Source organism: Bactrocera latifrons, unplaced genomic scaffold, assembly GCF_001853355.1.
Source record: "Bactrocera latifrons isolate USDA-ARS-PBARC rearing strain unplaced genomic scaffold, ASM185335v1 scaffold_202, whole genome shotgun sequence".
NCBI lineage: Eukaryota > Metazoa > Arthropoda > Insecta > Diptera > Tephritidae > Bactrocera > Bactrocera latifrons.
In genome coordinates this window covers 478227-489913 of record NW_017535542.1, presented here as the reverse complement: position 1 = coordinate 489913, position 11687 = coordinate 478227, and the positions used below count along the sequence as shown (strand labels likewise).

The following is an 11687-nucleotide window of genomic DNA, read 5'->3' as shown; positions in this document are numbered from 1 at the left end:
ATAAATTTTTTGGTATAATTTTCTATAATTTTATTTCTCCAAATTTAATTAATTTTTTATAACGTTATTACTTTTTATTATAGCTTTCAACAGATAATACATATATGTCGTGCAAATATTTTGCCATCAAAATGTCAATGAACAAAAAAATAATAATAAATAATGGAAGAGAGATGATTATGAATGGAAAGCAAAAATTACAACAAATTGCACGTCAGTCGACTGGCGAGACATAAAATATTTGTACATTTACTTATATACACGTACACGAAACAATTAACGTCACATACAGCTGCATATTTTATATGAATATATATTTTTTTACATATATAATATATTTTACAAATATTATATCATGATTTAATTAGGAGGAAATAGACGTCAACATTTTTGCGTGTGGCATTTGAGAAAAAGAGAAATAATAATATAGATATATTACAAAGAGTATGTATTTCGGTATGCATTATAGGCGCGAATAAATGGCGTCATTTATTGCTGCTATGTAAATTAATTTGAGGAAATATTTAAAAATATTGTTACTTGAAATTTTTCGAACTAAAATTTTGGTATTAAAATCTACAGTTAAGATATATCAGAATTATTACCTTTATACATTTGTATTTAATATTAATTATTAAATATACTTTTTAATTTCAAAAATTATTTCTTTACTAAAAACTCACAATGCCACTTGTGTGCGAAAATATGAAAAACAAAAAAAGAGAAAATATTTCAAATTGACTGCGTCAGCGAAAGCTGAGACATCGTCGCCCGCTAACTGCAGAGAGTGCTCGATTTTGGGCCAAATGCTCACTTAAATTTTATAAATACCAACATTATGCAAATAAATAAATACATATGTATTGTTTTTTTCTTCCGCTAAACATCCAAGTAATATGAAATACGTAAAGCAACTTTATTCAATATTTTGCGAAAACTAAAGTGCAAAGAAATATGGAGAATATGCATAGCAGCGTAAGAAGTTGAGGAGTGTACAATGGCAATTTTTTATGAATTCGTAAAGCAATAAAAATGTAACTTTAAACGCAGCCGTGAACAAAGCCCGGCGATCTTCACAAAAATGATAATGACACTCATACGCCCCGGCGAACCTGAAGCGCGACTAATGTGAGTTCATATTACAAACTGCTACACAAACGAGCACTTCGCTGTTTGTATGTATTTATCGCAGATAAGCAAATAAATAAAATAATTCACTTTTTATGAACTTTTTTATTTGTTTGGTTTTTTTTTATTTGTTAATTTTTTTTTGGTATTACTTCTTTTTTTTTTTTTTTCGTCAGCGTTATAAATGCCTAAGGAATTTTTATGGCATTTTCGACGATCAATAAAGTCGCGCACAATTGACAAATGCCAATTAGCAACAACAGTGAACCGCAAAGCCGTTATCAACAATCTCGCTAGACGACAATGGCCGACACTGCCTACGATTATACACGATTGATTGCAGTACAAGGGCGATAATGCACGAAAAAAGTTAAACTATGCGCTCAGCATTTTATATATAGCATATACTATATATCTACTTTATATTGTATGTATATAGCGTGCTGATAATATAGACGTCTGCATTGTTTGGTCTGCCATTGCAGCTGGGCGTCTAATTTAATGTTATTATTTGCTGATTTCATTGTGTTTTTTCTGTTTTCATTGCGCTATCTTTGCCTGAAAGCAGTTTAGTTATGCTATGAGTGTCAATTGACTCACTGAAAGACACACAATAAATACAAAAAAATGCGAGAAATCATGATTTTCGTTGGGGGAATAACTTTTGTTATTGATCGCTTAAGCTTTAAAATTTATTATATTTTTCACAGATTTTTCAAGTGAAATTAATTGTAGATAGGATACGCTGCATTATGACAAAAATTAAGACCACAAAATTGATGGCTGCGTTTTTGTGTACTTGTACTTATATATATACATATGTATAGGATGTATGGCCGTCAGTGTGAACGAAAGTGTGTCCAAAGTGTGTTGTGTTTGAGGTGTGAAAATGAAGAATTACTCACTCGAGTGTGTAATTAGTGAATAAAACTGAAAGTGTGCGCTTATCAATTTGCTTTCTCTTGAGTTTCGAGATTAAGTACACAAACAGATGTTTGTATGCGCATTTGTTTATATATATATATACTCGTAAATATATACATTTATATATTATTTGGCTGTACTTTTTCTCAAAAAGTCTTTTACCAACGGTCAATGAGTAAGCGATCTCCTTTCACACTTTGTAGTTCATCTGAGATGTTTCAGTGCTTCATACTCAAAACATTTCATTTGGGCAATATTTTAAAATATTATAACTGACAGGTATTTTTAATCTACTTATTAATCCACATAAAAACATACGTTACTTTTTTAACCTTTGGTAAATGTATTAATTTAAATAGAATATCCAACATCATTATTAAAAGTTCATCATATCTTTGTAAAACTATTTCGAGTTCTACTTGTTGTTATCAAACCCGCTTAACAAAGCATTTGTTTCTATATAAGATTGCCTTTAATCAGAACTTAATAATCTTTCAGCAAAGCTTGTCATTGCCATGTAAAAAGTACCTTCATTTTAATAGTCCTTTGTTTCTGAACTGGAGGTACTATTTAAGCGTAACATTGGAGTCTGAGCAGTACATTGCTGTTTGAGTATTGTCTCTTAAGTATAACAAAACAGAGATATCATACTCAGTTGTCTGTACTTCCCGATTTTTGAAAAGTATTTTAGTAGAAATTATTTTTACTTTGAAAGAGTGTTTTAGTAGAATTTACACTTAAATAACGATTTTTAAGCAGGCATGTTTACTATTACAGAAAAAATTTGATATATTTTGTAGAACAAGTAATTTATTTAGTAGACAAAAATCTATTTGTGTTTTGTAGAACAAATAATGTCTCGTGTATGGTAGAAAAAATTTTCCAGTGCTGAATCAAAGAAAATATTTATACTTTTTATGCTTCGTATAAAAGTCGAAAGCTACCACAAAATGTAATACAAGTTATAGTGTTATCTTTCTTGTGCCATAAACTAGTGAAATTTTTAGTCAAAAACAATATTTAAAAGCTGGCAGTATCACAAACGTCAGCGAAGGAAACATATTTTTTAACACAAAAAAAAAAAATTCTTTTGAAGAATAAAGTACTGCGAGTTAATAAATAGTCACGATTTCTATGTATAAATATAAGCAAGGAATTAAAATAAAAAAAATTTCAAACGAAAAAGTTGAGAAAAACTCATATTATATATATATATATATATATATATATATATATCAGATATTATATATATATATATGTTTTCAAAATCAATTAATTCATTTAACATTTTCTTAATAATTAGAATGAATAAAAATATATGTTTCAAAAAAAAAAAAAAAATCAACTATAATTAAGGGAATATAATACTGACATAAACTGTTAAACTGTTTTTATTTCAGTCTCCAACAGCCTTGTCTCAACCAAAGCTAGCATTCAGTTGATACTGAACACTGCTAAGTCCGTCTACTGCCAAATGGGGCTACAAATCACCTACAAATGCATACTTCATTCTTAATTAAGGCACAATTATATTCACAAGCTTGAAGTGAAAAAAATTCCGTTTCATTCTAATTTCTGCTTTAACCCCCTTTGAACTCTAGATCAAAGTGCGCTGAAAGCGAGCAGCGGAAAAATTCTGAATTCCAAAAACTAAAAATTTTCAATGCATGAGTGCACATTCCAATCTATTTACAAGTACTGCTGTTTCCACGAACAACACAGCGCATACACCAACACACACACACGCAGGCAGGCAGCGGAGGCAGCCTTACCGGTGAGGCGTGAAGAGCACACTCAAAAAGCGATTTCGATTCATTTGCCGAAGAAAACTCGTAGGCTGTTTGGCAGACAAGACAGACGAGCGTTTAGGCGGCGCGGCGGTTGTAATGCATGTGTATGCATTTGAGTGACTTTGTGTGTGTTGGTTGTGGAATGTCTACAAACTTCTATGGGGTTACAAATTTTCAAACTAATATGTACATATATTCATATAAAATTGTATTTTCTGATGTACATATGTTATAGTTATTTGAAGTCATATATCGGCTTGAAACAGTATGTGCTTTGTGATTGCATACAGGCGCATTAGTCACGCGTTTATGTGTATATGTGTGTGTGTGTGTGTAGCGACTGCGAACAGCGTGTTGGAAAATTTGAAATAAATGAAAATGAAATGAAGCTAAAACGTAAACGAAAACGAAAACAGAAATAATAAATAAATGGAAAAAGGAAAATGTAACAACAACAAAAAGCCGACAACTCGCCGATGAAAAAGAAGAGAATTAAGCAAAACATTCCAATGCGATGATTAAGAGTCCAAGTATAGTTGAACTCGAATGTGGATACGTGTGGAGGTATTTGCACCAACAACAAGTACAAGCAATTTGAAACAGTTGTTGCAGGCAATGAGCACACGCGTGTGGCGGCCACTACGCGCACACACAGACCAATGTGAGCAAACAAGTGGAGAAAAATTCGCAAGAAAATCGCGAAAACTGAAAATTGAAAAAAAAGTGTGCGCATGTATGTAATTAGCAACAACTACTACTATACACACACGCAGCAGTTGCAAATGTGCTGAGTAAACGCTTAGCAACGCAGCAGTGCCTTTGAGAGTAAAACGTTTTTATATCATATTTTTGGAATTTTGTCTAAATACAACTAACTGTGCCGCCTCGAACGCCGTTGGGGCGCACGAAATGCTTGCCACACTCACACAGCTGTACACATTTTGCAAGAAGCGCGCATACGCAACAAATTTGGACATAAATAAGTTTATATATAACCACATATGTATGTACATATGTTTGTATGTATGCATGCGTATATACGCAAGTTAATTATAAACAATTGCGAATATTTATGCTATGTGTTGTTACTTTTAAATCGTGTGCACGCACTGGCTAAAGCGATTTTCTCCGCTGCCAGCATGTGAATATGAAACTAGACTATACATATGATGTATGCTGTTGTTAAGTTGCATGTGTGCGTGCGTGTGTATTATGTAAATTGTGCTTGCGCTCGAGTTGCTTCCGATTTTCATAAAATAAAAAAACAACTTTTTGATACTTTGTACATAACACTTCTGTGTTGAAAGTGCGCACACTTGCGAAATAATTTTTTCCATTTATGTGTAGCTGCAAAATGAAAAGACGCACACTTTTTACATGCATATTTGCTGGCACTAAATATGTACATATGTATGTATAGCCTCATTGTAGAAATTGGAATTGCCTCATATGCATATGCAACGTGTGTGAGTTGCTTCAACAGTTTCATAAATATTTATTTTTACATATTTTCACACGCTCATGCGAAGGAAAATTTTTTATTTCGCAATTTTTTTACACCAAATCTACAAACAAGTGTAAATTAAAGGTACTGCAGGCACTGGAAGTTGACAGTTTGACATACTTTTGCTGCAGGACGTGCTACAGTCGAGTACAAGTCATAGATTAAATGCGTAACAGCGCAGCTGTGAAGTGAAAATACAACTAGCTCAATAGCTAAAAAAAAAGCGGTTCATACCGTTTTGAAAAACACCAATTATAGATTGTCTCGCTCGTTTCACACTCAGTCCCCTTTCTACAAGAAACGCTGTAGCGACCGTAATAATTTAAATTTCCGATTTCAAAATAGGAGAAAATACTAACCGATAATGCAACAAAAATTATTTTTCGAAAATTTCACACTGAGACGATGAACTAATAAGTAAAAGTTTGAAAAAATATAGTACACAAATAAAAAGTTTCCATACAAAAACTTGATTGGGATCGGTTAGTTTGTTTGGCAGCTATAGGTTATAGTGATCCAATCTGAATACTCTTTTTAGAAAATGTATCTTTGTTTCATGCAAAAATTCATGTGAAAATTCGTTAACATATCTATATATTTTTTATGTGATCTCCGATGTTTCCTTTTAGGTGTGTACAAGCTTCGTTATCCAATTTAGTATACCCTGTGCAGTTTATCAATTCATACATCTTTATCACAATTACTTTATATAAATTATAACTTTCATTGAGCAAATTCGATAGATATCATAGTAAACACATAATTTATGAATAGCTAAAAATCATAAGCTTGATGAGAATTGCATGAACTGAAGTATACATTTTCAGTATGACAAAAAATCTCCGCAAGAAATTTAGCTTATTAAGTATTAGTTATAAAAAATCTATATTTTCGCACATATATTGGATTTACATATATTTGGGAATATTATCCGAGAATTTGAAGTGGATCCGGCCTGCAGTTTCGAAAATCTACGCGTCATGGTTAGCGAACTGCAGTCCTCGAAACACTTTTCATAAGCACTTTTTGGATTGGCCTTCCGCTCCTACAATGAATGAACAAGAAAAAGTCTTAAGAAGTCTAATCTGGTAAATATAGTGGTTTACCGATGGTATTCCTTGCGTTTTTGGCTTTAAATACGATCAAAATGGTACTCAGTTTGGAAAAAATTTGCGGACGCAAAAACGCATTTCACACTCAAAATATCCACCAAAATCTTTCGAACGGACTAGCGAGAGACTTGCCTGCTCATTTTCAAGCTTTTAATACTTTTTCAACATTTTCTTCAGTTGAAGAGATCGAAGGTCTTCCAGAACTAGCCATGTCTTCAACGATCTCTCAACCGTCTTTGAAGGCTTTGTACCACTCGTAGGTTGAGTTTTTGATAAAACTGAATCACAGTAAGCCTTTTCCAATATTCGTAACGATACCGAACAAGACATTTGAGTAGAAATACAAAATTTTAGATAAATGGTTTGTTCGATATTCCGATTTAAGCAGCAGCTGTAAACAAACTGTTTGGTTTAATACAGAGTTTTTACGTAATTAAAATTTATTACGTCATGTAAATCATTATTAAATAACATCTTACTATTTGGTTGCCTCAAAATCTTTATAATATTGAATATCAGGGCATAATAGACCAAAGTAGCGATTCAGTCCTCATCTTTTAATATTGAATATAAAGAAAGATTAGGTTTTAAACCACTTAATATCGAAGTTTCGAACCATTTGCTGCCATAATTTCAGTCTTACTGCGTCAAGGTTAGTGTACTATTATACAGCCTAGTATTAAAGCATCTTGCTGAGACTTTTAATTTTTTTTAACTATGAACTGTCTAGAAAAGGAGTATTTATATACCTCCAAGATTATTTATAAAGTGTTTGTGTTTTGGAAAGTACTGTATCGAACAAACAACTCACATATACCATGGATTCAAACGCAAACGAAACAAATCTAAGTTATAGCACTTTAATGCCAGGTACATTCACAAGAAATGTTTTAGAAGAGAGTAGATTTCAAACAGAGCAGAAAGGTATAGCACCGAAGATGATTATAACTTCTGACTTCAACGCTTTGCTATGCTGACATAATGAGTGCAAAAATTTGCGGTTTTGTTACGAATCAAATGCGAGTTCTCTAAAAATAATATTAAGCGCATCAATGACAAAACCTTTCGAAAGCTCTTCCACGAAAGCTCTGCAGTTCAATTTTCGAGAACTGGGTCATTAACTGCTTAAAGTCAAATGGTTTATAAACGAAAGTGAAAGCTCACGTCAGAAGCGTTCAGTGCAAAAATAAGATTACTGGGAACACGTTACTTCAATAAAATATAACCCAGTTCTGTAAGCTGAGTAATAATTTTTCAGGATCGCATGCTTTTCCTCTTAAAACCATATTAAGAATGATGGAACGATTGTCGCAAAACTTTGCAAAGCTAATGACAGAGATGAGATTACAAGGCTTTGGATAGACAAGACTTTTCGAATGTTGTAAATAAGGCGAACTATTCAATGATTTCTTGAGAAACCGTAAATATGCTAAAAATATTCTGTCATAAAATTGTTGCAAAAAACACAATCGATTTATAATAAATAAATGTATGTGTATATAGTAAAATATATATGTCTGTATATAATTAGTTTCGCAAAATAGCAAATAAACTCGATTAACCTATATATATACAAACATATGTCTATGTATAGGTTATGTATTTGGTGATGTCTAGCTGATGGAGCAAGTGATTTTATGCAATTAAACATATATAGTACAACTATACTTCTATGCATACATATACATATAAGCATGTATGTATACATATATTCACACATATGTTTGTATATGTATGTTCACTTTTTGGTGTCAATTTGGCTACATACCGATCGCGCGGATCCAGCCACGTTGTCTTCTTCGTATTATGATCGATGTAGTAGGTTTTCCCATCGAAATCGGTGGCGATGTCCCAACCATCTGGCAGCGGATACTCGCCATGATGTGACGTTGTGTGATTGTGCTGCTGCTGATGGTGAATGTGCTGTTGCTGTTGGTGTTGCTGTTGTTGTTGTTGGAGATGGTGGTGGTGGTGGTATTGTGGCTGTTGTTTTGGCATAATTCCAATTTGAAATTCCTGCACGTTGTCGACGAGAAATTTTTTATGATTGCCAAGAAAAACGGTGGCACCGGCTGCTGAAGCGTATCTGCGCGCCTCCACCACTAAGCTGTGGTTTTTGGCGTATGCAACTGGGCGCGAGGCGTCACTTAAACTATGAACGTGGTAATGTATATGCAGCAGTAACAACAATTTATATGTAAACGTTCCGCTAAAATTCATAAATGCCTGCAACAACAATAACAAGAAAGCGACGCGCTTAAAACTTTGTTGCTATTTCGTGTTGTTGTTTGCGTTTGCTTGAAAGCGGCTATTTTTGTTGCAAATGCTGTCGGAAAATTGTCACTAAGCGCGTTACCGTGTTACCACTGCGCTTGTTGTTGCTATTGCTGACACTAGTAGCGAATACGTCTGTCAAATGCAGGCGATTTACGACAGCGCCGTAGACTACCACAACAGCAATGCGCGCGCTGACGTTGATGGCAACGACTATGCTGATGACGTTGTGAATGCGTTTATCGGTGTTGTTGTTGTTTTTGTTATTTGTGCTAGCATTTGGCTTGGCGCTGACGACAACATATTCGCCGCGCTAATAATTTCGCTGTGGCTTGTCTTTTTGCTTGCACCGGCTGTTATCTATTTTATCGGTTGCTGGCTGCGGCAGACGGTCGCTGGCGCATAACTACTGGCTGCAAGTTGTATTTACGTGCAGATGTAGGGCAGCGCTAGAGACGCGGCACATACAATCCGGTGAAATGTACAGTATTTATGTGAGCGCGCGTGTGTTTGCTGTTGCTTTTGGGGCGTTGCTGTTGCGCTACTACAATTTGCAATCGTGAGCGCTAATCAGCGTGCTGTGCGGAGCGGTATGCTATTTGATGAATGGGCAATTAAGTTGTGGGGCGGCAACAGCGCGCTATATATTTTTTATGTGGTATATCACTATTTTTTCACAAACTTTCAATTAATTTTCACGATTTTCGCTTGCTCGCTTGCACTGTTTTCACTTTATAATGGCTGGCTGGCTGGCGTACTTTACTTCCAATTATTTAGAATTCAGCACAGTTGTTTTCAAACTTATTGAAAAAAAAAATTTTTTTTTTCTTAGCGATTTTTACACTCAATTCACTTGTGATTTACGACATTGCGTTATTATAACAAATTATATATGTATAATTCGTTCGCTCAAGACACGCGCGTATCGCTAGATGCCATGTACACTTGTATATAATATATAAATATGTATATGTATGTATGGTAGCTATGCAAATTGCAAATGTAACACACCATCCATTAGATACACAGCGCTACATAATCAAAACAAAATGCACACATGTAAATATGTACGGCAACACACTAGATAAATATATTAATTTATTTAAGTACGTGAGACGCGCACAAAAATTCCTCGCCTAGTACACAACGCGCTCGCCACAAACGATACTAATCAGAGTAAAGGCGCGTACGGGTTACTTGCTATAGTTCGTGCGTGTGTATATACAAGCAGTTCGATCGCGTTGCGGGCGTTAGCGCGCTAGCTAGCTATAGCTGACTGGCTGCTAGATAGCTGTACGTATGTAACTTGGCCACGATGACTGCTCGGCGTTGACTGCTCGTAGTTGTTTGGTGCCAATAGAGCAGACGTGCATGTGCGGCTGTGTGTGTGTGTGTGTGCGTGTGTGTGGTAGGCGCGGGTGGTTGGGGCGTTGTTTTGGTGGCGCGCTCTGCGCGTTGCTACACCGCGGTGCTCAATATGAAACGTGCTCACACACTAACGCAGTCGGTTAGTTAGTTATTGGTCGCGCTCCACGTTGATCGCGTCGATTTCGCGTCACTTTGCCGCACTATTAACGCGCGCTGCTACAACAAGCGTTGAGCGTCTCTCACTCTCTCATACATATAAACACACAAACGTAGGCATGCATGGACACCATATTTTCGTGCTTCCCCACTGCGCGCGCGTGTGCTTAGTGTTGCTGCTTATTATACGACGTTGCTCGCTGTTCACTGTTGGATCGTTTCAAAATTGAATTCGTGCGCTGCTCCAACTTGTCGGCGTCTCGTTTACGCGCACGGCCCCAGGCGTTGGCAGCTAGCGCTATCTCTGTTGCTGCATTCCATTCCATAAAAAATTAATTATTTATTATTTTTTCATTTCGAAAATTTGTATGTGTGAGTGTGTGTGTGTAGGTGTGTATGCAGTCAATTGTGCGCTGGTCCGTACGTTTGCTCGCGCTGCTATATATTTATTGGAGGGCAAATTCCTGTTGCTCTGGTATTTTTCTTTAAAAGTTGTGTATAATTTTTGCTGTGCGTTTTATACAAATGATTACAATTTTATTTATTTTTATTTTTTTTTTTTTAATCTTCCAATTTCGATTTACTCTTGACTTGTATACACTTTTGCGTGGTTTTTGTGAAACGACTTTTTTTACTCAATATTTATTTCATATTCACTGTTTCGGTACTGCTTTTAGTTATAAATGTTTGCCATTTTATTCTGTACACAACTTTGTTGTCTCTGCTTTTTATTTTTCTGTAGTTCACTGGTTTTTTAAATTTCTAAACTAAACTGCATTTATGTTGTTTGTTTCACTTTCTTCTCATATCTATAACTCCCTTCGTATTGTTGTATCTTACAGATATCTATTTTTTTGTTGTATCTCAGGTCCGCGAGCACTTTCCGCAACGAAGCGAAAAAACTAGTCGTTTATGTTACGAGCTACGAACACGGTATGATCGCATTGATCGTGCCCATTTGCTTTGGAGGCAACGAATTCCGTTGCGTTTAGCTGGAGCAGGCCGCTTTGAGTGTGTTAGTGAGTATTTGCACTTGCGGTAGTTATGAGTGAGCGCTCAAGTAATCAAAATAAAATTTGGCGTTGCCACATTGGTTACAAACTGTATTAAAGTTATGATAGGGTCATGTGTGAGTTTGTTAATTGATGATTTTAAAGTCAAAAATTTTCAAAATTTAGAAAAGATCAGTACTTGTTAGACTGAGATATTATTTTCTTTGGATGTTACCAAAATATCTCATGTTGGCCTGTACCTCCAAATATATAATCCAAGGTTTTTGAGACAGTAAAAATTACCTCAGTAAAAGTTTTCTTAACAAAAATTCTAGATTACTTTTAGGAAGCTGCTTTTATTTTTTTCTAGATCTCTAGAAATTGTCCTAAATTTCAAGTTGATCCGAGTAATATAACAGTTTCGGAGTTACAGCCTTTA

At 34.9% G+C, this 11687-nt stretch overlaps 1 protein-coding gene across 1 annotated transcript in view; it reads right to left on the bottom strand.

The window, feature by feature from the left end:
* Window positions 1–11174, bottom strand: part of LOC108968099 (protein kibra) — a 53540-nt gene extending 42366 nt beyond the window's left edge. The window contains exon 1 of the mRNA XM_018931880.1: window positions 8227–11174. Coding sequence (XP_018787425.1) covers window positions 8227–8678 — 452 coding nt within the window. The 5' untranslated portion in view covers window positions 8679–11174. The remainder of the gene's footprint in view (window positions 1–8226) is intronic.
* Between the last annotated feature and the right edge of the window lie 513 nt (window positions 11175–11687).